This window comes from Falco peregrinus, chromosome 6 (genome assembly GCF_023634155.1).
Source record: "Falco peregrinus isolate bFalPer1 chromosome 6, bFalPer1.pri, whole genome shotgun sequence".
Classification (NCBI taxonomy): Eukaryota; Metazoa; Chordata; class Aves; order Falconiformes; family Falconidae; genus Falco; species Falco peregrinus.
In genome coordinates this window covers 71,581,525-71,603,914 of record NC_073726.1, presented here as the reverse complement: position 1 = coordinate 71,603,914, position 22,390 = coordinate 71,581,525, and the positions used below count along the sequence as shown (strand labels likewise).

Genomic DNA, 22,390 nt, shown 5'->3' with positions numbered 1-22,390 from the left:
GAGTACATACCTTTTAACATCATCAAGGCACTTCTTCCCACTCATTTAGCTGGCTTGTTCCCTTGGGATGTGAAGGGGAGAGAAACCCACTGTGAAATCTCACATTTAATTCAGAAAGAACACTTCTAACCAATATTGATGCATGGAACAGTTTACTTACTTTTTAGCAATTCAAATGTAAACCAGTGCTTTGCTCAGACAAATTGTGATCTGGAATTGTGAGACTTTTATACATACTTCTATTGGTCCACACTGAGCTATATAAAAATTGGGTGGGAGGTGAGCTGAAAATAACTGCAGACTTCCACATTACTGACGTGTGCAGAAATCAATGGTTTATGGCGAAGTAGATGCCCAAAATGGTAGGATGTTCTGAAATGTGCAGAGCTCCCAGTGACTGTGAGTGTATTCATCAGTGTTATGGAAACTTGAGTTTCCCTGGAAGTGCTTTGTTGGACAGTAACATCAGTACTTTGCTAATTTACCTAAGGGAACAGACAGAAACACATGTGATGCGGATTAAGTATTTCTAATTCAGAAACCTGTAACTACCAGAATTTTTATTTTATTTTTATTGTGGGAAGTGAAGGCATTTTGTTTTCAGGTTTTTTAGGACATACACAGAAGCAGGCTATAGCTTGAATACCAGACCCTTGTTCAAGCAGGTATCTCCACTCATGTTTTTAGGCTTCATCTCATGCATAATATAAATGGGAACCCATGTTTCTGGCCAAGCTACCGTTTCATAGGAGTCTGTTTTCTATGATGTTTTTCCTCAATTGTAAAGTCTGTGTAGTGTCTGAAATGTGAAACATGCAGCCCTGTCTAAGGATTGAGCCTGATTCATCAGGAGTATTTGAGGGAATAAGTCTGTGCTCAGCCTCCCACCTTCACATACAAGCAACAGCATTTATGTATAGGAAGTGCAAATGAGGGAATTTGTAAGCGTGCATTGGGTTCTGTGTTTAAATATTTTACAAACATGTTTAATTTTTACCGTGGCTGCGTTAATTTTTTGCTGATAAGTGCCTGTTTAACTGTCTTTGACTCTCCACTATCTTTCCCCGCCCCCCCCCCCCCCCCCCCCCCCCCCCCAGTTTCTCTGTAGTTGCATGCTTAGGTTGCAACTTTGGCCTTTTACTACTTCCTCAGCATCCAGACCAAAAACAGTATCAGCACATTAGTCTGAGCTTCTACTTCTTAATAGTATTCATAGATTAGAGGAGGAGATGAAAGAAAATAGGGAGACTTCCTAGATGCTTCCTAGCCACCACTGTTGCCTGTCACAGCAGCAGCAGCAGAGTGCAAACCCCCCAAGTCCCATCCATGTCGACAGCACTAACCATGTTATCCTCTCGTAAGAAATAGCTAAAAGCAACAGCTTTTGCCTGCCTGAATGAAACTATTTTTTCATACAAGTCCTCTAAAAAGTTAAAAGTGGAAAGGTGGTAGTTTGTGGTTAATGACCTGAGGGAGGGAAGGGCCATTTTGGTGTTTAAGACTATAATGTTGAATATTTATTGTCTTTAGGTGCAGGAGAAAAAAACCACACCTGAAAATGAAGTAAAGCACAAGTAAGGCTTCTCAACCTCTTCTTAATCCTTGTGTGAGGGTGGAAGGAAACAGTTCTGAAGACTCAAGTGTGTCAGGGCTCACTGCACAGGGCACGCTAGGAGCACAGCACTTTCACACATGCCTTTCTAAACTTCTTAGCTCTTCTAAAGCATGTCCTTAGGTTTACTTGTTTGATCCTTCCATGGCAGCATGCATGGCATGAGGCAACAAGGTGGAAACCTGTCCTGGTTTTGATTAATGGTCAGTCACTGTTCAGAGCTGCTTTTTCATACGTCTGGGTCAGTAGATGCTGTAAGAGCAGCAGATCAATATATAGAGCATCTATGGTGTCAGCAGAGCTATAGGCATGAAACCCACAATTCAAAAAAACTTACTACAAAACCTGAAGCTTCAGTCACCTTTACAGCTGTGATGACTTGCAAGTTTTATTTTGACAGATGCTGGAAATCATATCAACATGCAGCACAAGTCCAAAACATTGTTCTTCTGGACTTGCTTTCAAGGAGCATGACAAAGTAAACCCAAAAGTATGACACGTTGATTCAGGCTAAAAGACTCCGCATACAAATTTTCTGAACCACAGTGTCTCCCAGACTTTGTCATTGCTTTACTTATATCTTGAACTCTGGGAGAGGTGGTTTCCACCGCCCTCCCAACACAACCGTTTACACAGGTTTTCATACTCTGTGGGGTAGGAAAAAGTATTTTTCTGAAGGAGCTTTCATTGTAATTGATTTTGTGATTAAGTAGCTATTAAAAGAAAAATACACACCTGTTACTGTGCAAATGGCATAATTTTTTGACATGCATTCAAAAACTGTCTAGTAAATTCAGGCTATTCAGGCAGCATCATTTGCAACAATGTGATTTTGGCATCTCTGCAGCAATCTTGTACCCTGTCATGTTCAGCCAAGCTTCTGTTACAGCCAGCTCACACCGTGATATTTTGTGTGCCCATGAATGTTTTAAAAGTAACCTGCTTACTTTGGTGTATGGTACAGAGTAAATGTAGACTTAATGGGCAGTGGCCAACAGGAGGGAGGAGGCAGTAGATGAGAAACCAAGAACATCTGTGGGTTGTTTTTTGTTTTCCCCTGCTAGGTCTTTAGAGGGATGTGAACATATTTCCTGAGTAAACATATAATGAAACTCTGAAATATATTTTTTAAAAAAGTATGGAGGCAAGGTCTGAACAGGCAAGTGCTCATTTATAATTCTGTCTTCTGTTCAAATTAGGCCAGACAAATCTTTGCTTTTCCTACTGAAATGGTGAGCCCTCCAGCTGGGGTGCACTGGTGAAAGAAAAGGGAAATGTGTAGCGTTGAAGCCGTTCTTGTTAGCCATCTGTTCCCTGATGACAGGGCGCTCTGCCCCTTTTGCATCCATCTCTATGCATCTTTTGTAGAAAAATTGGATCTCTGCTTTAGGACTGGGCTTAATGGAAACTGGAAGTAGTATTAGATGTATGGGAAGGGGTGGGGGCAAGTCATAATCATACTCTTTAATAATCAGAGGTAGAGTCCTGTTTCTTCAGTACCCTGCACAAGCACCTGTTTTATCTGGGGGGTTATGTTAATTCTGTGCAGTTTTACATAATATATATGGGATAGTTTGAAGGAAGTTTTCCACTGTAACCCATACAACGATGCAGCTATTAGAGTATACACCTATTTACCAGGTAGTGGAATAACTCCTTGGAAGAAAAAAAATAATGTCTGAAGAAGGTTATCAGGCTCCTGGAAGTAGCTGAGCTACCAAACTACACCCTGGTACCATGACAGGGGATAGCAGGCCCCAGGGTGAATGACTAAAAAGCATATGCGGGTGCATTTGCTGTTTTGTCGATAGTGACTTCTTCACAGGTAAGTAAAGCAATCCAGTGTGTTTACTTTCAGTTCAAGTTTGTTTTGTTTACATTGAGTACCATTGCTGCTAACTTTCAATGAAGTGACACAAAGCAACAGGTTACAAAAATGCCATCAACATCCATTCTGACAGCATCCATGTCACAATACACGATGTATCGGAATTATACAAAGACAAAAAAAATATATATATAGCTAATTATTCTGACTAGAACTGAAACTGACAGAGAAAAAGAAAAGAGCCCCCCGCCCTGACCCCCAAACCCCTGCAGGAATCCATACCGACCCTTTGGCAGCCTCAACAGCAATAAAGTGATAACCAGCCCTTCACATGCCAAAACCTTGTTCTTGGAACCTCATGAATTCCTGGCTCAGATAAATAGTTACATCCACTAAAGCATTCTTTTTTTTTTTTTTTCTCTTTTCTTTTCTTTTCTATCCACCCCCTCAACCTGAATCAGCTTCATGTTTTTACAGAGGGTTAATACCAAAAATAATAAACAAATGAGGGGTATAGGCACCATAGACTGCTCAGACAGTTAAATGCTATAAGTAATGGAGTCTAAGATATCTCAGCTTGAAATTCAGCTGCCCTTTGATTAGATTCATATAAAACAAGAGCCTCATCAGTGGTGTTACTGAAAAGGTTGGCAAAAAGAGCAATCCCTCTGCTTAATTAGTAGTAGCACAGTCAAGAACTGAAACCGTCCCATCTCTCAGTGTTGGCTGCCTGCTTCATCTTCAGCCTCCATGGTTTGGATTTCTGCTCATCAGTCTGTTCCTCAGGTCTTGTGCTCCCCCCAGACCCCATGTACATCAGTGCTGTAGGAAACAGTCAAATCTATGAACCCAGCAACCCCCCACCCCCACCCCCCCTTTTCTCTTCACAATCTCCAGATTTCTTCATGTATGTTCATGCCTCGCTATTCACTAATGAGGTATTATTAGATACTAACAATGCCTGCTCTCCTATGGACGTTAGCACAGACCAGTGACACATGAAGAAGGCTCTTCAGTCAACCATTAAAAAAATATTGCACTTACTTTAACCTTAAGCCCAACCTGCACAGAAAAAAAAAATAAAATTAAGAAACTTAACCAAAAGTACCAACCAAAAACCCAACACTCTGGAGCAATCTATTTTATGCACATGTAGTGTCTTTTCCTTCATGTTGCTTAGTTGAATTTGGTCCGGTATTTTAAAAAAATGTCCAGAAATTAAACAGTTCAAAGGACACCGCAGGCTTGTTAAGGCTTTGTCTCCCCAGTGCTTCAGAAAGTTAAAAGTCTCTTTCATTGTCTGTGTACTGCAAAGCAGCGGTCTCTTGTGGCAGAACAACTGGCTATTCAAACCATCAAAAGAAAAAAATCAGAAGCAAGGGAAGATGGGTGTGCTTCATGGTCTCACCTGGAACCAAACAAACAGACTGCTTTAGAAATAAAAAAGGAAATAAAGACAGTTTTTGGCATTTATTTTGACCAGCCCTCCATGCATGCTGGGACTGCAGCCTACCAGTACAAGCAGCTGGGCTCTGGGACTCAGCTTAGATGGTAAATTACCTGAACATTAGGAAAAGTGAGGCTACTTGGGGTTCACTTTACAGGCAGGGGAATGACGTGCACAGAGGCTAATAAAGGTGCATGTGCAACACCAGAGCTACACAGCAGAGATGGCTGGTGGTGGTGCCCACAGCCCAGCTCTCCATTTGAGAAGGCAGTTTGCGTTGAAAGCCTGTAGCTTCCTGCTTCACCCAAAAGCAAATGTTGAGGTTATGGCTGCGTTCTTACTGCCACCTAATGAACTAACATTCATTAGCTTAAATAGTGGTGACATACATCCTCACAGCTCGCCCTCACCAGCAAACCTCTTGGTAGGTCAGAACCATGTGTTTTACTCTGCAGCTGGGGACCAGGCTGGGTTAGCTGCATGCAAGAGGTCAGGCACTGGGGCTCGATGGAAAGGCAAGATGGTCGCTTCGCTTATGCTGGTAGTACCAGTTTGAGACCCCTCCCGTTCCCTGGTTCTAGATTTATGAAAAAAATACCCCGCTGTTTCATGTCAAAGCTTTTTGGTTACCATCTCACCCTCCAGCAGGCTCTGTTGCCACCACAGCAGTGCATCCCCAGACCTCTGCTGGCCTTGGTAACCTGGCAGTTTAAGTAACCTGAAAATGACTTAAGAAATTAAAATTCTCCCTTCCTTTAAGCTTTTTAAGGAGCATTAGGACAAGGCGCAGGGAATGGTTAGGTGGCTCACACAGTATTTCCAGATTCTCTTCAAATGATGAGTGAGCCAATATACTCTTACAGTGCCGTGGGAAGTATAGCAGATTATTTACTGTGAGAGGCTAGAGGGATTTTCCTCACTTTCCGTATGAACATCACCTCAGAGGGGATGAGGAAAAGCCTGGAAAGCTCCAAACTGCCAGCAAAGCTCCTGGTGCAAATACCCATGATGATGGTTGCTGCAAAGCAGCCGGGATGCGCGGCTGTGGGCATGCTGCAGGGCTGGGCTTGCCTGACTTACCACCTGTGACTCTGAACTAGGACTTGCTGACGTTCTCATATATGACATCACTGATGCAGAACTGCTGCTTCTTCTTCTGCCACATCAGTTGCACACACTGGTGAATAAAAATGTATTGTTCCTGGAAGAAAAGATGAAAGGAGTGGGCATTTTTACACCTCAGAAAGCATGACAAAAACCCACACAGCGAAGCAGTTTGATAGGTCACAGTAACAGCCTGCGCAGCTTCTCCATCTCTCCCTCCTCAGCCCATCACAATGTACAGTGAGTTGTCAGTGCCCAAAGTAAGAGCCTGCAATTGTTACAGAGAGCAGCTGGGGAAGCATGAAATCCACCTGAGCTGCCCTGACATCATAATCACTTATTAATAACCTGAATGACACAGGGAGATAAAAATAGGATAGGACAGCATGGGATAGCATAGGATAGTTCTGTTGGATCTGAGCTTAAGCGGGTCTATTATATATTGCCTGAAAAAGAATTAATTCCCAGAAAGGTACCTGAATGCTTTATGTGCAACAACTTGCATCCGTGCCACATATGCATCTGAACTATTTAATGAACCTCCTGTTCCTTAGCGCTTGACTTCTTTACCAATAAAAAGCTGAAACCTGATTTTGTTCACAGAGCAGCTAATTATTTGGGGAGTTATTACCCTCTGTGCAAAGGACACTGTTAGTCAGTCGGGTCAATCACATGCACCATTCTCTTTGTGGACAGGTTTTTGTGCAACAAGACTGAGGTTACCTTTGGGGTAGCTTTTGGTTATAGACTGGCTTTTCCAAGCATTCTCAATATACAGATTAAACACTGTAATTTAATAATAACCTTAACTGATGACTTTTAGATTTCAAAGACAGAAGGCAAACAGGCAAACCCTGGTGACTCCTTACACTAAGCTTTATGTGCAGTAAGCACAGGAAGCAACTGGATCTCGGGCAAAAACAACTGTCCCAAAACAACTGTCCCAAAACCTGAGTGTGGATTTCAGCCCAGTGGTCCCCCAGTGGTCTGCTGATGCCAGGAGATATCAATATGAGTTTGAAGCATGCTTCAGACCACAGAAATGCCTGGATTTCCTCACACCCACTAATCTAGAGCAACTGGTTTCAAATCAGGGTATTCTCCAATCTAGCCCCCTTTTTGGGCTTGTGCCATTTGTTTTTTTAAATGGCTCAACAAGACTGCCAAGTTTCCAATGTACGAGGCAACATGAACACAGGTTTGCTGTGTGTGGTTTCAGGTTTTGTAAGCAAAGCCTTTTCGGTGGCCTTTGTGCCCGAGTGTCAGTGCAACCTGGTGACCTCTGCAGCCAGGCTTGGCCATTGCCTGGAGCAGCAGCTCAGCCACCACCAAAGTCCAGCCCTTGGCATCAGCCCCTGGCAGGCAATGAGTTTGTATGTGAAAAAAACCCAAACATTAAAAAATAAAAATCACATCACGTCTGGAGTAGTAATGCAGTTGCAGCTGAAAATGACCATCAATATTTGTTTATCTGGTGTTTACATAATGATCTGCCTTTGGATAAATATAGCAAATTGTGATGGAAAGTGACAAGTTTGATAGGAATGAACCGAAGTGGTCTGAGAATAATGACTTTATTTCCTTTCCAGATGCTAGCTGTTCTCACTGCAGGTTTTCTTTCTCCTCTCTTCTCCCTGCTAAATCTTCTCTGCTTTGCTCTAGATTCAGCAATCCTTGGCAACAAATTATCTGCCAGACCTAGCCTGCAAAGTGATGGTAGCACTTCCAACTGTATGGAGGTTACCAGCTTATACTGTGTCTAACCAGGGAAGAGTACAATAGGTGTGAAATCTTTATCTCAATTAATAAAGGAAACTGGGAAGGTTTCAGATGCATAAAAGCTTCTGCTTTGGAAAAAGAGTTTGCCATTTTTTCCCATTATATATACACTGACATCATGACTATTGTTCTGATATTTGCCTTAAAAACAGAAGAAGAACTAACCAGTAGACATCTGGGCAGGGAGAAGGGCAAGGAGGGTATCTGGCAGACTCACAATCCTTTTGTTTGTTTTGCTTGTTATTTGTATTACCATTGTGTAACTGAGTTTGTGCGCTTGGCCAGATGATACTCTCTTGAACAAGCCTGAATGGCTGTCCAATACTGATATCATTTCATGAGCCATTAATCCCCTCGCAAGCTCAATTCTTTTCAAAATGGTTTGAGAATTTCATATGTTAATCTCTTCTAATGCATTTTTTGCATATTAATTTCACAGAAGGGGAGGATAACTCATCCCCTCTGGAAGACATCAGTCAGATTGTAGATACATTATCAGACCCACCTAAGCAGCAGATGAATAACGTGACAATATTACAGTGAAGATGAAAATGTAATTGTGTCTATTCATAGCTATTTTGTTAAATGTTTGGGGGAGCAACAGTCATTGGACATGAACACGCTACAGAGGGGTATGAAATAGATCCAGTGATACATTGGCAAAGTTGGAGTGAGCAGATCTTACCTCTGTCTGCACCATGGACATTCTGTAGGACCGCATGTCAGACACCAGGCCCAATATATCTACGAACTCATGATCACGAATGTGCTGTAAGAGCCGATCCAGGGCTATGAAGGTTCCTGTTCGTCCTACTCCAGCACTGCAAGACACAGAGACGTGCACCTCATTTCGAGCTTTTCTGATGGGGACACACAGGAGTATCAGTGGTACTGCAAAAAGCAGTCCTGCAGCTGTGATAATCAGATGCAGCTAATCTGAGGTCAGGCAGGTTGGTTCATCTGTAGTATTTAATGCTGCACAACCATTCATCCATTGCTTCAGCAGAATGTGTGGAGTGGATGGCTCTGCAATTATTTCACTTTCCTATACTCTCTTCATTCACTCGCATGCAGAGTGTGCATGCACACCCCTATCCGCCCCTAGCTGTCAGCTCTTCCAATTTCACTGCACTCCCCAAAGGCTTCTGAGACATCTCTAACCGCCGGGTCTGTAACTGCAGAGACCTGCTTGGCAATGATTCCTGCACACAGGCAGCTGGGGTTGAACTTGAACAACTCAGCTCCACAGCTCTCCACTCTGCAAAGCTCTTGGCTTTGCAAAGGCACTGTGCTACTGCAGCTCATCCTCAAAGAACAAACCACCCAGGAAAGTCCACACACCAGGACTTCTACCTTGGGAGCATGAGACAGAAATAGTCAGCAACCACTCAGTTTACAAATCTTCATCCCCCCACAAAGGGAAGCTTAGTGACTAGAGAAAAAGACACACTGTTTTGATTTAGAGATTCTTACACGTGTATGATCCTTTGCATTGTGATTTCACATGTAAAGTTTAAGTCTGCTTTCATTATGATTGTGATTTTAGAGGTTTTTTATAGAGTTTCATATAGCGTCCCAACACCATACCTACCACTAAGGATAGAAGTACGTGTCAGCAAAAGTTCATTCTGCTGTATTGTCATATTTTTCAGAAAAGCCTTAAAACTACTTGCAATAGAGTTCAACAGTTCATCTCAACACAGTTCAACATAACTGTCATGAAACAGTTTCTGCTTGTTTAACAGAACTGTCAATATCTCAAATGAGATTAATACAATCTGATCTATTTATTTGACAGATTGATTAACTGATAAATTCATTCTGTGCCTTCTTTAATATTTGAGAACAATTGCTGTAGGAATTATCAATACATTCTTTCTCTCCCCTTTCCGCTAATTTTACAGTGTTGCTACTTTTAATCTATGTGGTCTAAGACATACAGTATACTCTAAAAATACCATCTGAAAATATCTCTCTGCTGCTAGAAGCATCCTAATTAAAAAGAAAATACTACAGTTGTTACTCAACTCTCTGCTACTTGGTCCCATTCCTTCCCAGAACAATTAAATGCTATATAAGGTTTTGATTTCACAACACTGCATATCTCTTCCCTGGCTTAATAGCACCTTTCATGATATTAGGACTCCCACAACAATATGCCCTATGAATTTCTCCATGAAGTTACGGGGGAGGGCTACAGGATTTGCTGCATTTACAAATACTGTTGTTGTTTTGCATTCTGATAGAACATTAAGTGCCATATCTGGAAACTAGAAATGATATTGCTGTAAAGGACTGTCTTCTGGGAAGGAGCTCTCAGAAGTGTGCCAAGTGGTGGCAAGAGACAGTCCGTGCTGACCATCACATCAGCACCAAGAAAGACAGAGCTGGAGGGTGCTGACACATTGTGCAGCAGCGTAACTGCTGCCTCTAGGGTGGGTGATGCAGGGTTGGCTGAGATTAATTTTATGAAGCCTTGACTTCTATAAGGAGTAAGTCACCATAACGTACATGTATTCATCCATTGCAAAGCAGCTACTTATGTATTTCTGAGAAATCTGTTGTGAGTAGTTCTTGCACATGGAGTCATAAGGAGGTTTGAAGTCAGTTGGGAGAATTGCATCAGAAACCAAACTGCTATGATGTCATCACTAACATGGCAGCTGTCCCCAGAGAGGCCAAGTAAGTGATCGTCTTAATAAAAGGCCAGATGATGCACAAGAGATAAATCTGACAGTATATAAAACAACCTTTCTCAAGGAAAAAAAAAAAGAAAAAGAAAAAAAAAAGAGAAAAAGAGAAAGAGAAAGCCATATAACTGTTAGCAGGGGATACAGGTACTACTCTTAGCACAGGATAGTGCTCTTCACATCACCTTCTGAATGTACAGAAAGTCAAAAAGCCAAATAACCAGAGGGGGAGGATCTGCACAGCCACACAGATCTGCAGGAAGCAGCACGCTGTGGCAGGCTGCTGGCCCGGCTGCACCATCCGTATCACAAAGGGGTGGAAATGAGAGAGCAGGGGCAGGCTCTCAGCCGGTGTAAATCAGGGTTGCCTGCTTCACCTTCTGAAGCCTTTTCTTGATAACATCCAAAGAGATGACCCTCCTCTGGAAAGAAATGTCTTGGTGTCTGTGGATGCAGGCTGAAATCCCAGCCCCATGGTACTCAAAGTGGGGGACCAATCCTTTACCCTTAACACCAGAAAGAACCATCTCCAGCTAACAGGTAAGCAGAACCTCAACATCTCACCTTCGAACAGTTTTCCAACATATTTAGTAAGTTACATCCTTTCATTCCCCATTTCCTCGAACCATTTACCTGCAGTGTATGATCATGGGGCCTTTACTCTTTGCTGATTTCTGCCTGGCCATCTGTACAAACTGAAGGATGCTTTCGGCAGCGTTGGTTGTGGGGACACCATGATCTGGCCAGGCAGTGTAGTTAAAATGCATCACGTCTTGCACCTCATCAGCCTAACAGGAGAAGCAGAACAGCAACATGTTCACAGGGGTTTAACAGTGCAGTTAACGCTCAGAATTTTTTCTGTCATTTTGTAGTGTGTTTTTTCTCCCCACATACAGCCTAAGAAAGTAAAGTCAGCCAAAAACGTAGCAAAGAATTTACATGCCAGTTGATTAAAAAGAGGAGGTGGTACCAAGCCGTCATTATCAAAAGAGCATGAATTCTTGTTTCTGGGTTCAGGATTTGGTTTTTTGCCTTTTTTCCTCATGGTGGTTCAATTTTACTTTCCTTTTAAATCAAGAACTGTTGCCTTTTTCACGTTTAGGCTTTCTTCCTCTTTCTATTCCATTCCCCTTTTCCTCATTTTGCTACAGATAAATAACAACACTGCTGACAAACAACCAACCAAGACAGGACTCTTGAGAGTTTTTCTTTTCAAGTTTCAAAGGAAAAAAATACCAAAAGGGAAGAAAAAATCATTACAGGGGCAAATATTTAGAAAAATACCCACTTTTATGAAAAGCATTTATAATGCTAAAAACTCTAGCGGCTTCAGGTGAAATAAGATCCTCAACACAACACATTTTGCTTTTGAGACTGAAAGAAATTCAAAACATAGGGAGGGGTGGGGGCTGTCATCACCAAACCCCATGGCAAGCAATGCCTTCAGTTTTGCCATTCTTGGTCAGGCCAAACACCCCTGCTGCAGTAACCTTTCACGAGTCACAGACAACAGCATATCCTTAGGCAAAGGATATAAAAAAATGAGATCAGTACAAAAGACCCTGAAGCAGCTGCCCTGGCTTTGGTAAAGGACAGCGTACCTGAACTGCAGTCTTGTCATTATTTTCAATAGACACCAAGAGCCCAACACTTTGTTTTTTATGTGTTTATCCCCCTGCCTGCACCTTGTGCACACTTTGCAACACAGTGAGGCACGGCGGGGCAGGGCTAAGGTCCTGGGCCAATGTCCGTGGGCTTAGCACACAGCATTTTACCTGTCCCCTCAATATCGCTAACCTTTCCTTCCTGAGCTGGTGCTGACAACAATTCGGTGCAGGAAATAAAGCTGGAAAGAAATGCCTAAAAATCTGAACAGCTTTAATTTGGAAATTGCATGCTCTCACGTGTGTTTCAATATACTATAAGAATATCTGATTACTGCAAAATGGCCCATTTGAAAAATGTTTTCCATTTCTACATTGGTACTTTCAAGGTTTTAATAACTTATAGGAAGAAGATAAGCCTGAGATGAAGAAAAGAAGTTTACACATTTATTGTCACCATTGGAACCACAGATACGTCCAGAGTTCTGGTAGTACTTTTGTTTCAGTCTTGCACTTTGCTGAGAAATTCCCAGATACAGCAAGCAATTTTAGGGGAAAGTTGTGATTTATTCATTTGCCTGTGTGGAGTTAGGTTAAGGTAATCAATCTCTCTCTTCGGTGTTTTCCACTGAATGCCAGAAATGCACAAAAGTTTGGACCAAAATTACTTCCACCCTTTTAGTAGGGCCATGCAAAATGTTTCACTTACATAGCTAATTCGGAAATTCCTATAAACCCAGTCTGTGTGCTCCTCCTCGGACAGCATCTCCACTGTGATGTCCCCATATGCAATAGGATCTTCCGTAAATGGCCAGTAATGATCACATTTCACCTGAAAGGGAAATAAATACATACATATTGGTATTTATATAAATACATATACGTGTGCATATACAAAAAAAGCACAATCAAAAGTATACTGACCGTCAGTTTTGGAAATGTCTACAACACTATTTACTTGATACTGCAATAAGAGGTAATATATCCTGCAGTGACTTTCAGCCCTTTTTTCATCCCTACTTGTGTAACTGTGTACATAAACTATACATTGGTTTTCTGAAGGGTAACATTAGTATAGTGAAGAATGGAAACACATAATGTCTTTGGAGATTGTTGCTTTTCCTAATAGAATAGGCCTAAAAGGAACAAAACATGGGGAACAAGAATATATGCATGAAAAAAAAATATTCCAAAGATTTCTATTATAACGTCAAGGAAAATGTAAAGTGTAACACTTGTGTTTTATTATTATTTAAACCTAAAAGCACAGAATCACAGAATGGTTGAGGTTGGAAAGGACTTCTGGATGTCATCTTCTCCAACTCCCCCTGCTCAAGCAAGGCTACCTAGAGCAGGCTGCCCAGAACCGTGTCCAGACGGCTTTTGAGTTATCTCCAAGGCTGGAGACTCCACAACCTCTGGGCACCTTGTGCCAGTGCTGTCACCCTCACAGTAAAACAAGGGTTTTCTGACTTCAGATGGAATTTACTGTGGTTCAGTTTGTACCTATTACCTCCTGTCCTGTCACTGGGCACCACTGAGGAGGCCCTTGTCTCCATTCCCTCCCATCAGGTATTTATACACAGTGACAAGATCCTGTGAGCCTTCTCTTTTTCAGGCTGAAGAGTCCCAACTCTCAGCCTCTTCCCATGTGAAAGATGCTCCAGTCCCCTAATCATCCCAAAATGCCTGCCATTAAGTAAAGGAAGTGCCATTCCAGGTCTGGTTATGATGCTGCCTTGTGATCAGCAAACAATATAAAGAAATTCACTCATAAGAAAATAGATGTTCTCAGAGTAGTTTCTTTTATACTATGTGCAAGACTTTGCTACATACCCTTCTTTTCTCATTACACTGAGTAAGCATAACAATAATCTGCGATTTTTGCTGGAGAACCATCTTCCAAAAATCATTCCTAGTTTCTGGCAGTGGTCCTTGAGTTGCAATGTACTCCTGGGGTGAATTATATCCCTAGGAAATAAACAGACAGGTGCTGTTTACCAACACAATTACTGCTTCAGAACACATGGTTTTCTCTGACATACATATTGTCTAGCTTGCTCAAGTTCAATTTGTACTTCTAAAAGAGATTCCTAATACAAAGAAATGACTTCATGATTTTTTGTATTTATTTTGAGATTACAACCTTTGCCAGTTTTTGATGCTCCCAAAGTGTAAGCAATCTAGAAGGACAGAAAATGAAGCTGTTACTATACAAATCTTCTGCCCAGAGAGCAGGAAAGGCAACATTAGAAAAACAAGTAATGAGAATCCTAAATCAAAGTTCCAGCTTCTTCCAGATTTCATAATTTAAGGGTTTCTTTAGTTATAGACATAAAACCAATTGCAGATGCTTAGACTGCTCATCCCAAGCAGTGCCTGTGGTGATTTTCAGTCACTGATGTAAATGAAAGGTAGCAATGAACAGTATTATTTGCATGTGTTTTTCATAAGAACATGTATTAGTAAAATATTAATTAGAAGTCTGCTTAAAATAATAGAGAATATGCTGAGCCAATGCCCTTAGCAGATTATCATTGCTATGTTTTGTTGAAGATCAGATGCTTTATATCCATGTATTCCTTCTCCTATCCATGTCCAAAGACTCCTTTCCCTCTCCAAAACCAAAAGACCATTATATAAAGACTATAATAACAGATCCACAGATTGCCCAGAATGTCCATTTTGGCATCTGCTACAACCATATTTGCTGAGAATGTACAATCAAAACCACATTTGGAAAGTTATTTGATATTCCTAATAAGAGCAAAAGACGCATCCAACACACAGCATGATCCCATGTAAACTGGGCGATTCCTGTGCCACTACAGTATGTGGATTGTAAAACTATTTGTGATTTGGGAGCACTTTCCATAAATGACCTCCTCAGACATCTCTAAAAGTCAGCTCAAGCTGAGTTTTCGCACTAGACAGAATTTGCTGTTTGTTTTTCTGCATGGGCTATGCCTGACCTAAGTGTCAAATCTTGATGATCACAGAGACACAGATCACCACGAGTATCTGTGTTAGGAGGCAGGTACTCAGCGGAGAAGCAACTGTCAAGAAAAGCCAAGCATTAAGATGACACGTCTGTCCCAGTTTCTATGGCCAGCATTACGCTGTAAGTACAACTAAAGAGATGTAAACTATAAAAAGCAGAACTGAGCAATCCAAAAAGGACTGCTACATAAAATCCTATTATCCATAATCCCATGTCATAGAAGTTTGTCATAAAAGTTTCTTGGGTTGTGAATGGTGCTTTTGAATGCTGGAGCATTTGTCTTTCGTGATTTGCTGCAAGCTCAGGCACTTGCAGCTTGAGCATTTAGGTTCATGCTCTTGACACGTAGAAACTAAGAAGAGGCAACATGCTCAGCAGTACGTGCACGGGCAGTGCCACAGTGACAAAGAAGTGGTTTCGCTGACTCATCTGAGGGCTCCTCCCTTTTCCATAATGCCGATTCAGCTCTCTCCAGCACAGCTGGGACTGGCTCTGTCTTCTGTTCACGGCAAGGGTGCAGAAATGCTCATCTGACTGTGGTGCCCAAGTGAAAGGTGTTTTTCTAAATGAGCGGTCCAGCCGTCCATCCAGAGTGACCCCGTGGACCTTGCTCTCCCTAACACAGCTTTACACCAAGCCACAGCAAGGGGGGATAACAGAGGGGCAAGCCTTTGTGGCAGTGGCAGGGATAAGCCTAAGTGATTGCACAAGCTAAGGCGAGACTGGAAAGAGCTGACAAGGTTTTAGCCCACCCCCAGCTTCAGACTGACTGCAGCTCTGTGTATACATTAATTATCCTAAAACTCTGAGTGCTACTCCCTGGTGAACGGCTGCTCCATGCCAGGCAGAGGGAGGCACACCGGGAGCACGGGAGACGAGGCAGAAAGCAGAAGCTCTCTCCACGCACCATCTGGGCTGTGTGCATTTTGTCAGTTGTGGAGCGTCTGTCCTTTTTCCATGTGCTGTAGAAACCTAGAAAGTTTCTTATTTAAAAGTTTATGTTTTTCCTAGCGGTCTTAAAAAGCCACTGAACCACTTAACATTTCCTCACCACTTCCCTACGAGTCCAACCTAAGTTTCACGAAGTTTCACAGCTCACCCAGTGTTACTGCAGCAAAATTTGCCAATAATTGTCCCTCTCTGCTCCCTTTTCTTTTTTTCTTTTGGGTGGCTGCTGAAAAGCATGGTTCACTGTAGGCAAAATACTGGAAGTTGAAGGAGATGCTGAGAATCTGACTGAGCTTCCTGAAGATGTTGTGCTATTTGGAGGTGACACTCTCTAACTCCTGTGCAGGACCCTGTTCTTTACACTGACTGAGTCCCTGTACTCACAGGGATGTAGTTGGCGTTAATGTAGTCAGATCCCTCTTCTTCATTCATTGAAACTAACCGGACACGACTAAAATCATCTGTAAAAGAAAAAAAAAAGAATTGTCTCTCAAACAATGCATTCTTCTCCAACTAGGCAAAATTAAAATTAATCTTATAAAACCTGGAAAAAAAATCTATTAAAAAAAAACCAGAAAATGCTCACATTTACTAACACAGAGCGATGTCTGCTTCAGTAAATACTACAGGGATGCACTATCATTACTGTTCTGCAAAATACAGTCTCCAACTGCCATCCCTTTGGGCTCCCCGAGGTTTCATTAAAATCATAAGAGAAATATAGTAACACTACTCAGTAGTAGAAATGACCTTGTGTTTCACATCTCCAAACTCCTGTCTTGATAAACATCCCCAGAAAGCTACGTCTCTTCAAAGCTAACAAAGCCCATCTATTGCCTGGTTCTCTCTAAGGGCAAGTTTTAGAACAGGCTTTTGTCACTCAAAAAATGTCCTGATTCTCCAGTTCTCTTATTAAAACTCTTCATCCCCTCTCGAGGGACTAGCAGGAGCCTGGATGTATTGTACTTACATGGCAGGATATTTGTGTAGCGATTTTTACAGCGATTCATGGGAAGATCAGCAGCAAAGTGGGGTATGTCAAGCCCAATCAGTTTTAACTCCTAGGGTAACGGAAAGAAAGACACCAAGGTCAAACTCACAAACACTCAAAAAATAATTCTTTGTGAAGTGATTATTTGTGGCAGGTACCAGACTGAAAATGTTCATAAATCATGTTGTAAACTGACAGCAGGATTACACTGACTTTCCTTATCTGATGCCTCTGAGTCTGGCTCCAAACAGCTAGAGGTGCTGCCAACGCACTGCTGCCATCCCAGGCTGTGACTGCAGACTGCTCCTCTCTACCTGCACTTAATTAGCCATTAATGGTGTCAGACTAGGGGGTTGAGAAGTTATTTCTGCAGTGGTCATCCACCCCACTTAAAGTGTTTTCTTCAAGTCCTCAAGTGGCTTTTTAACTTGATACCAGGGAATGCTTGGAAGATCTTCAGTAGCTTCATCAACTTCAGTAGCTACATCTAATATAGGACGCATCGAGGACTTGTCACTGGCAGGAAGGGAACTTGTCAGCCACCCAAAATGGTGGTAACACCCTGACAGTCCTCCCCACTCCCTTTTCACGTTTAAATCTTTGGGAGTTAGCCCTAGGACAGGAGCTTTTTATTTTTATGCTACTAAACTGACTTTAAATTCTGGGTAATTAAGAGAATGTACCTGAACTGGTCTTAGAGAGACCTCCTTGCTCTTAAAGAGATTTCTGACATTACTTTCTCATTCCAGTGCTTCCCTTCAAATTAAGGGCACTAAATAAATAAAGACATTAAAATCCTGAATTCTATTCAGGCTGCCAACGTGTCCTAAAGGAAATGTGTTGGCCTCACAATTATCTTGGACCAAATGTGATGAGCCACTCCAATCAGCTTACTAAATGCACTCTTCAACACCACCAAGGTCCACTTTCAAATGCTGCAGAACTGGAAGTGAAGCTGACCCGCCTAGCAACAGCACACATTAAACAACAGAGAGCACAGGAACACACGCAAATCTAACATCTGGAAAAAGCTGATGGCAGCTAGGAGAGGACAGAATCCCCACAGATATACCTCAAATTGCAGAGAAAATTTATAATCTGAATCTTTGGCCATATCCTTGATGTATCCATCAAAATCATCCAACTGGACGGGGCTTTAAAAGAAAAACACACAGAAATTAATAACAACGTTTTCAGTACATTTTATTTCTAATTTCCCCCAGAATACTATCAAGTCATGAATATGTATTTGCAACTGTTAATGCTAGAAAGCAACAATAAAGAGGAAAAAAAATTCTTGTGGTTCAGTGCCACCAAATGGTGGGCACATTGCTCATTACCTGCATCATACCAAAAAAAAGCACCAGAACAGCTGAGAGCGCCGACCCCTCTGGGTGAGCTCAGTGCTGCAGCTGCTGGTGCTGATGATCATAAGCGCCCTGGTTTGGGGGGGCTGGAGTTGTCCTGCCTGAGGGAAACCACTGGCCTGAGGCAAGGGGAGTGGCCCATGCACCCTTCCTACGATTCCCTGGCCCCTGAACTGCTTTTGCAGGTGGGTACACCCCCAAGGCACAGGTGGCACTGCGGTAAGTGGTGATCCAGCATGCTGTCACAGACCCACTCCCAGTACCGTTCCACCAGCCTGTTTCTGGTGCCAGCGCAGCTGGCTGCTTCATTTGAGTTGCCTCTTGTGCCATGTGAAGTGTTGCTTACAGGCATTTTCACATCTGGCAGAGACTTTTAAAACTCATCTGAGCTTTGCTCATGCAGGAAAAAAGATTTCTTATTTAGGTTTTGATTTTTGCTAGAAGGCCCACTGAAAAAAGTCCCCTAAACCAGCATTTTGGATGCCACTGCTGTGACTGCTTCTCTGCTGGCTTTGAGAACTACACACATTTGTCATTAGAGGTCAAATTCTCCTCCCAGATGGTGTCTAAAAAAAATGGCATATAACTATACAAAACCACGCAGAGAGCTTCAGCAGGTATACAGCAGCCTTGATTTAGCGACTCCCATCATTCTACACACCATGTCACCAGACAAGAGTCTGTCTATTAGTACAGGCACCGTCTCGCAACACAACAGAGAAATAATTAGACTAACACTCTGAATAACGAAACACAGGTAAACAACTTCCCTCACCTAATTATCATGCTCTAATTTACAAGCTACTGAAGCATGTACACAGTAATCTTTTAATTTACTTTGAGGCAATATGCCCAAAGGAATCTGTCTTATCACTGCTTAATTACTCCTGTTTACACGTTAGCATTAATGATCTAATGTTCTAGCAACAACCATAATGAGAGCCTCATATCAAGAGGGAAATATCACTAGAAACAAATGCATCCCAGTTTTTCACCATTTGTCATTTTTAACTAAGGATAAGCGTTGTTGGAATCACTAAGTTGGATAATTGATCATTTCCCCAATGACTAATTCTCCATCAGTAAGGAGCTGTTTTACCACAACCTATCTGCTGAGAAGAATTGCTTTTGTCCAATTATTGTTTGTTTTCTGCCTTCAGATATCTCTCTCAGGATGTGTTTATCAACAAGTTTTCTACATCTGTAACTGCGATATCACTATATCATGTACTCCATAGTGCATGTTTAGGCTAAGGTGATATATATATTTTTAGGCATCAAAGAAGTTACATACTTGGTCAGCTTTCTCTTCTTTAACCCATTTTTACTCCTGTTAAAAAAAAAAAAAAAAGAAAGATGTGTTTTTCATTCATTAAACTATTGCATAGTCTTTACTCAAAGTTAGCACTGATTTAAGAACGTATTGTTTTCTGGTCACCATCATACCCAGGATGAGATTGGTGACAGCATCTTGGACATTTTTAAATTGACACCCATGGGATGCATTTTACATTCTGCAGCTCTGAGAACAACCTGCCTGTGAAAGGAAAAACCTGTGCCCAGCACAAGCAATGGGGCCTTTACAAATCCTGACCCAACCATGCCGTTGGCTTCAGGTGCGCTGGGGCTGAGTCCCCAGGGCCCGAGCCCGGCAGGGGGCTGTGCTGCTGCAAGGGATGGGATGGGGCACCACACTGTCCCCAGGGCTGCTCCGCTCCAGCTCTAGTGGGCTGGGAAACCAGGTGCCAACACTAGAGAGCAACTGGGAATGAGAAGCATCTGCTGGATAAAAGGAGAAGACCACAATTTGAAAATTCAAGCAAGGGTGAAGAAAAAAAGAAAGGGCCTGAACACTATTTCTCACCCGTTTCATAACCTGCTTATGAAGATCAATGAAGACAGTGGCAAATACCCTACTGACTTCAGCAGGAGTCAAGCTTAAACCTTAGATAATTTTAATTGACTTTTAACAGCCAGAGATAATTATGCCAGTCATGCAATACACTGTCTTCACATGATTTATAAGCGATATAATTCACTAGTGACAGTTGTGAGCGAGCTTATGAGCGTGTTAAGCAGTATAACCCATTAAGATATGGGCTTCAGAACTGGACTATGCTACCTACCACTATGTGTTTTTTTGGATCGGGGGTGTATTCATTTTGTTGCCGCCACAAAAAAGTTAGGCAATCGATCAAGTTAAATGCACAAAGTTGTCACCCTGGAATAATTTAGCTAGAGGTCTGAAAACACTCATCCTCTCTGTTAAACCAGCCACAGACTACACATAGATTCTTTCTTACTCAGAAAGGATTTTAGTAGTGTCATTTTTTTCTTCCCAGGCATTCAACAATATCTGTTAATTCGTCACATTATAATGATGTTATTTTTAATTTCACTATATTAAAATGATTTCTAAATAACTTGGGTCACAGCTTCAATTAGTAAATTAAAGGTGAAGCTTTAATTTCAAAACAATGAAAATATACAGAAAGAAATATTTAAAAGTGGAATATTTTTACTTCTCTACCCTGATAAGTTTAGAAGTGAAATAATAATAAAAAAACTTCATTTCAAAATGAAGTTTTAAAAATTATTCAGTTTTTGGAGCAGCCACAACCTGTATAATTTTCCTATTTTGTCAAGGTACATTTCCATTTAGATATAGAGCTTTGCCTGCAGACCTAACAGCTATAGCAAACACCAGCTTTACACTAACGTGGAGCTTTACTTTGCAAATACGATAAACCTCTTTAGCCCACCATATTATCTATACAGATACTATTTGTATACTATATGTACATTCATGTGTACTGTACACATAGCCTAGTAGTATTTATTCTACAACTTCAAAGATTTTTTCCAATGAAAACTTAAAATTAATTTCTGTAAATTATTCAACACATTTCTGTCCCCTGTGATTGTGGTAAACCTTTTAATGTTGGGCACATTGGAATTAATTTCAAAAGAAAAGAAATTTCTAAATGCTGTTTATGATGGGAATGCTTCTAAGAATGCTTCTCCAAGGAATACTTCAAGAGGCAATAAACCAAATGATTGACATCCATTTCTCAGCAACATTTTCTTGTGCTTTGATAGTCTCAAGAGGCCCTCATTTCTTAGCATTGCAACTGTTTCCTGAATGCTCATAAATGTTTTAAACCAACTTGTGTGCAAAGCAAAGACATTTGAAAAAATGGCTGGTTCTTCCACCTGTTCCTTCCATTTACCCTACAGATTAAAATACAAAGAGACGGATAATCTCATTTCATTCAGCCTCAGCTCCCTTAAATTTGGTCTTCTAGACTAAACTAGGTAGCTTGACTGAAGAGGAAACCTCTGAAGAAGGACACAAGTCTGGAAAGGTGAGTTAATGCATCTTAATGCATATTAAACAAAAAAGGCAAAGGGACAAGAGAAGATTACAAGTCTTTTTGCAGCAGTGCCATTGGCAGCGGCCACCTTGGGCTTCTTGACCATTAAAGAGTTAAGAGAGATCATCCTGACCTCCACAATAATAACCTGCTTGCCTGACCCTCCGTCACTGCAGCTCTGATAGTTGAGTTTTCGTCAGACAATTTACAAGTCAAGAGAACATTAGACTTGGAGAGATGCAGAAGGCTCTTCAGCTCTGTGCGTGTGGGGAGAACACGCTTTTATTTTCATGGGAGAAGAAATGGACCTTTCTTCAGTTACATAAACCTGGTCGTTTCTGGGCCCACTGAAAATTTAGATGAGTTTTTCTACAGACTGATGTGACCCAAGGAAAACCAGTCTCAGAAATCCCTGTACTGAAGATGCTGACGACTGCCTGCCAGGGCTTTGGTGCCATATTTTAACACCAGGGAAAATGTTTAGTCAACAGTAAATATTAATTTTGGTACCATGTTTTGTAAATCACTATACCTTGGACTCAAGACCATCAGTTTCTTTTATATAGATTAAGCATTTTTAGATCTTTGGATTTTTTTGTTATATGTATTGTAAAACCGTTCTGGTTCTAAATGGACCCTGTGACT

General features: G+C 41.5%; 1 protein-coding gene across 2 annotated transcripts in view; it reads right to left on the bottom strand.

The window, feature by feature from the left end:
• Positions 1–1,960: 1,960 nt before the first annotated feature.
• Positions 1,961–22,390, bottom strand: part of PTPRO (protein tyrosine phosphatase receptor type O) — a 155,541-nt gene continuing 135,111 nt past the window's right edge. For both annotated transcript variants that reach the window (XM_055807877.1, XM_055807878.1), the window contains 10 exons: positions 19,666–19,701; positions 18,077–18,158; positions 16,984–17,074; positions 16,398–16,474; positions 13,901–14,035; positions 12,774–12,896; positions 11,094–11,248; positions 8,456–8,591; positions 5,968–6,088; positions 1,961–4,848 (listed from right to left, as the gene is read on the bottom strand). In XM_055807877.1, coding sequence (XP_055663852.1) covers positions 5,984–6,088; positions 8,456–8,591; positions 11,094–11,248; positions 12,774–12,896; positions 13,901–14,035; positions 16,398–16,474; positions 16,984–17,074; positions 18,077–18,158; positions 19,666–19,701 — 940 coding nt within the window. In that variant the 3' untranslated portion in view covers positions 1,961–4,848; positions 5,968–5,983. The remainder of the gene's footprint in view (positions 4,849–5,967; positions 6,089–8,455; positions 8,592–11,093; positions 11,249–12,773; positions 12,897–13,900; positions 14,036–16,397; positions 16,475–16,983; positions 17,075–18,076; positions 18,159–19,665; positions 19,702–22,390) is intronic.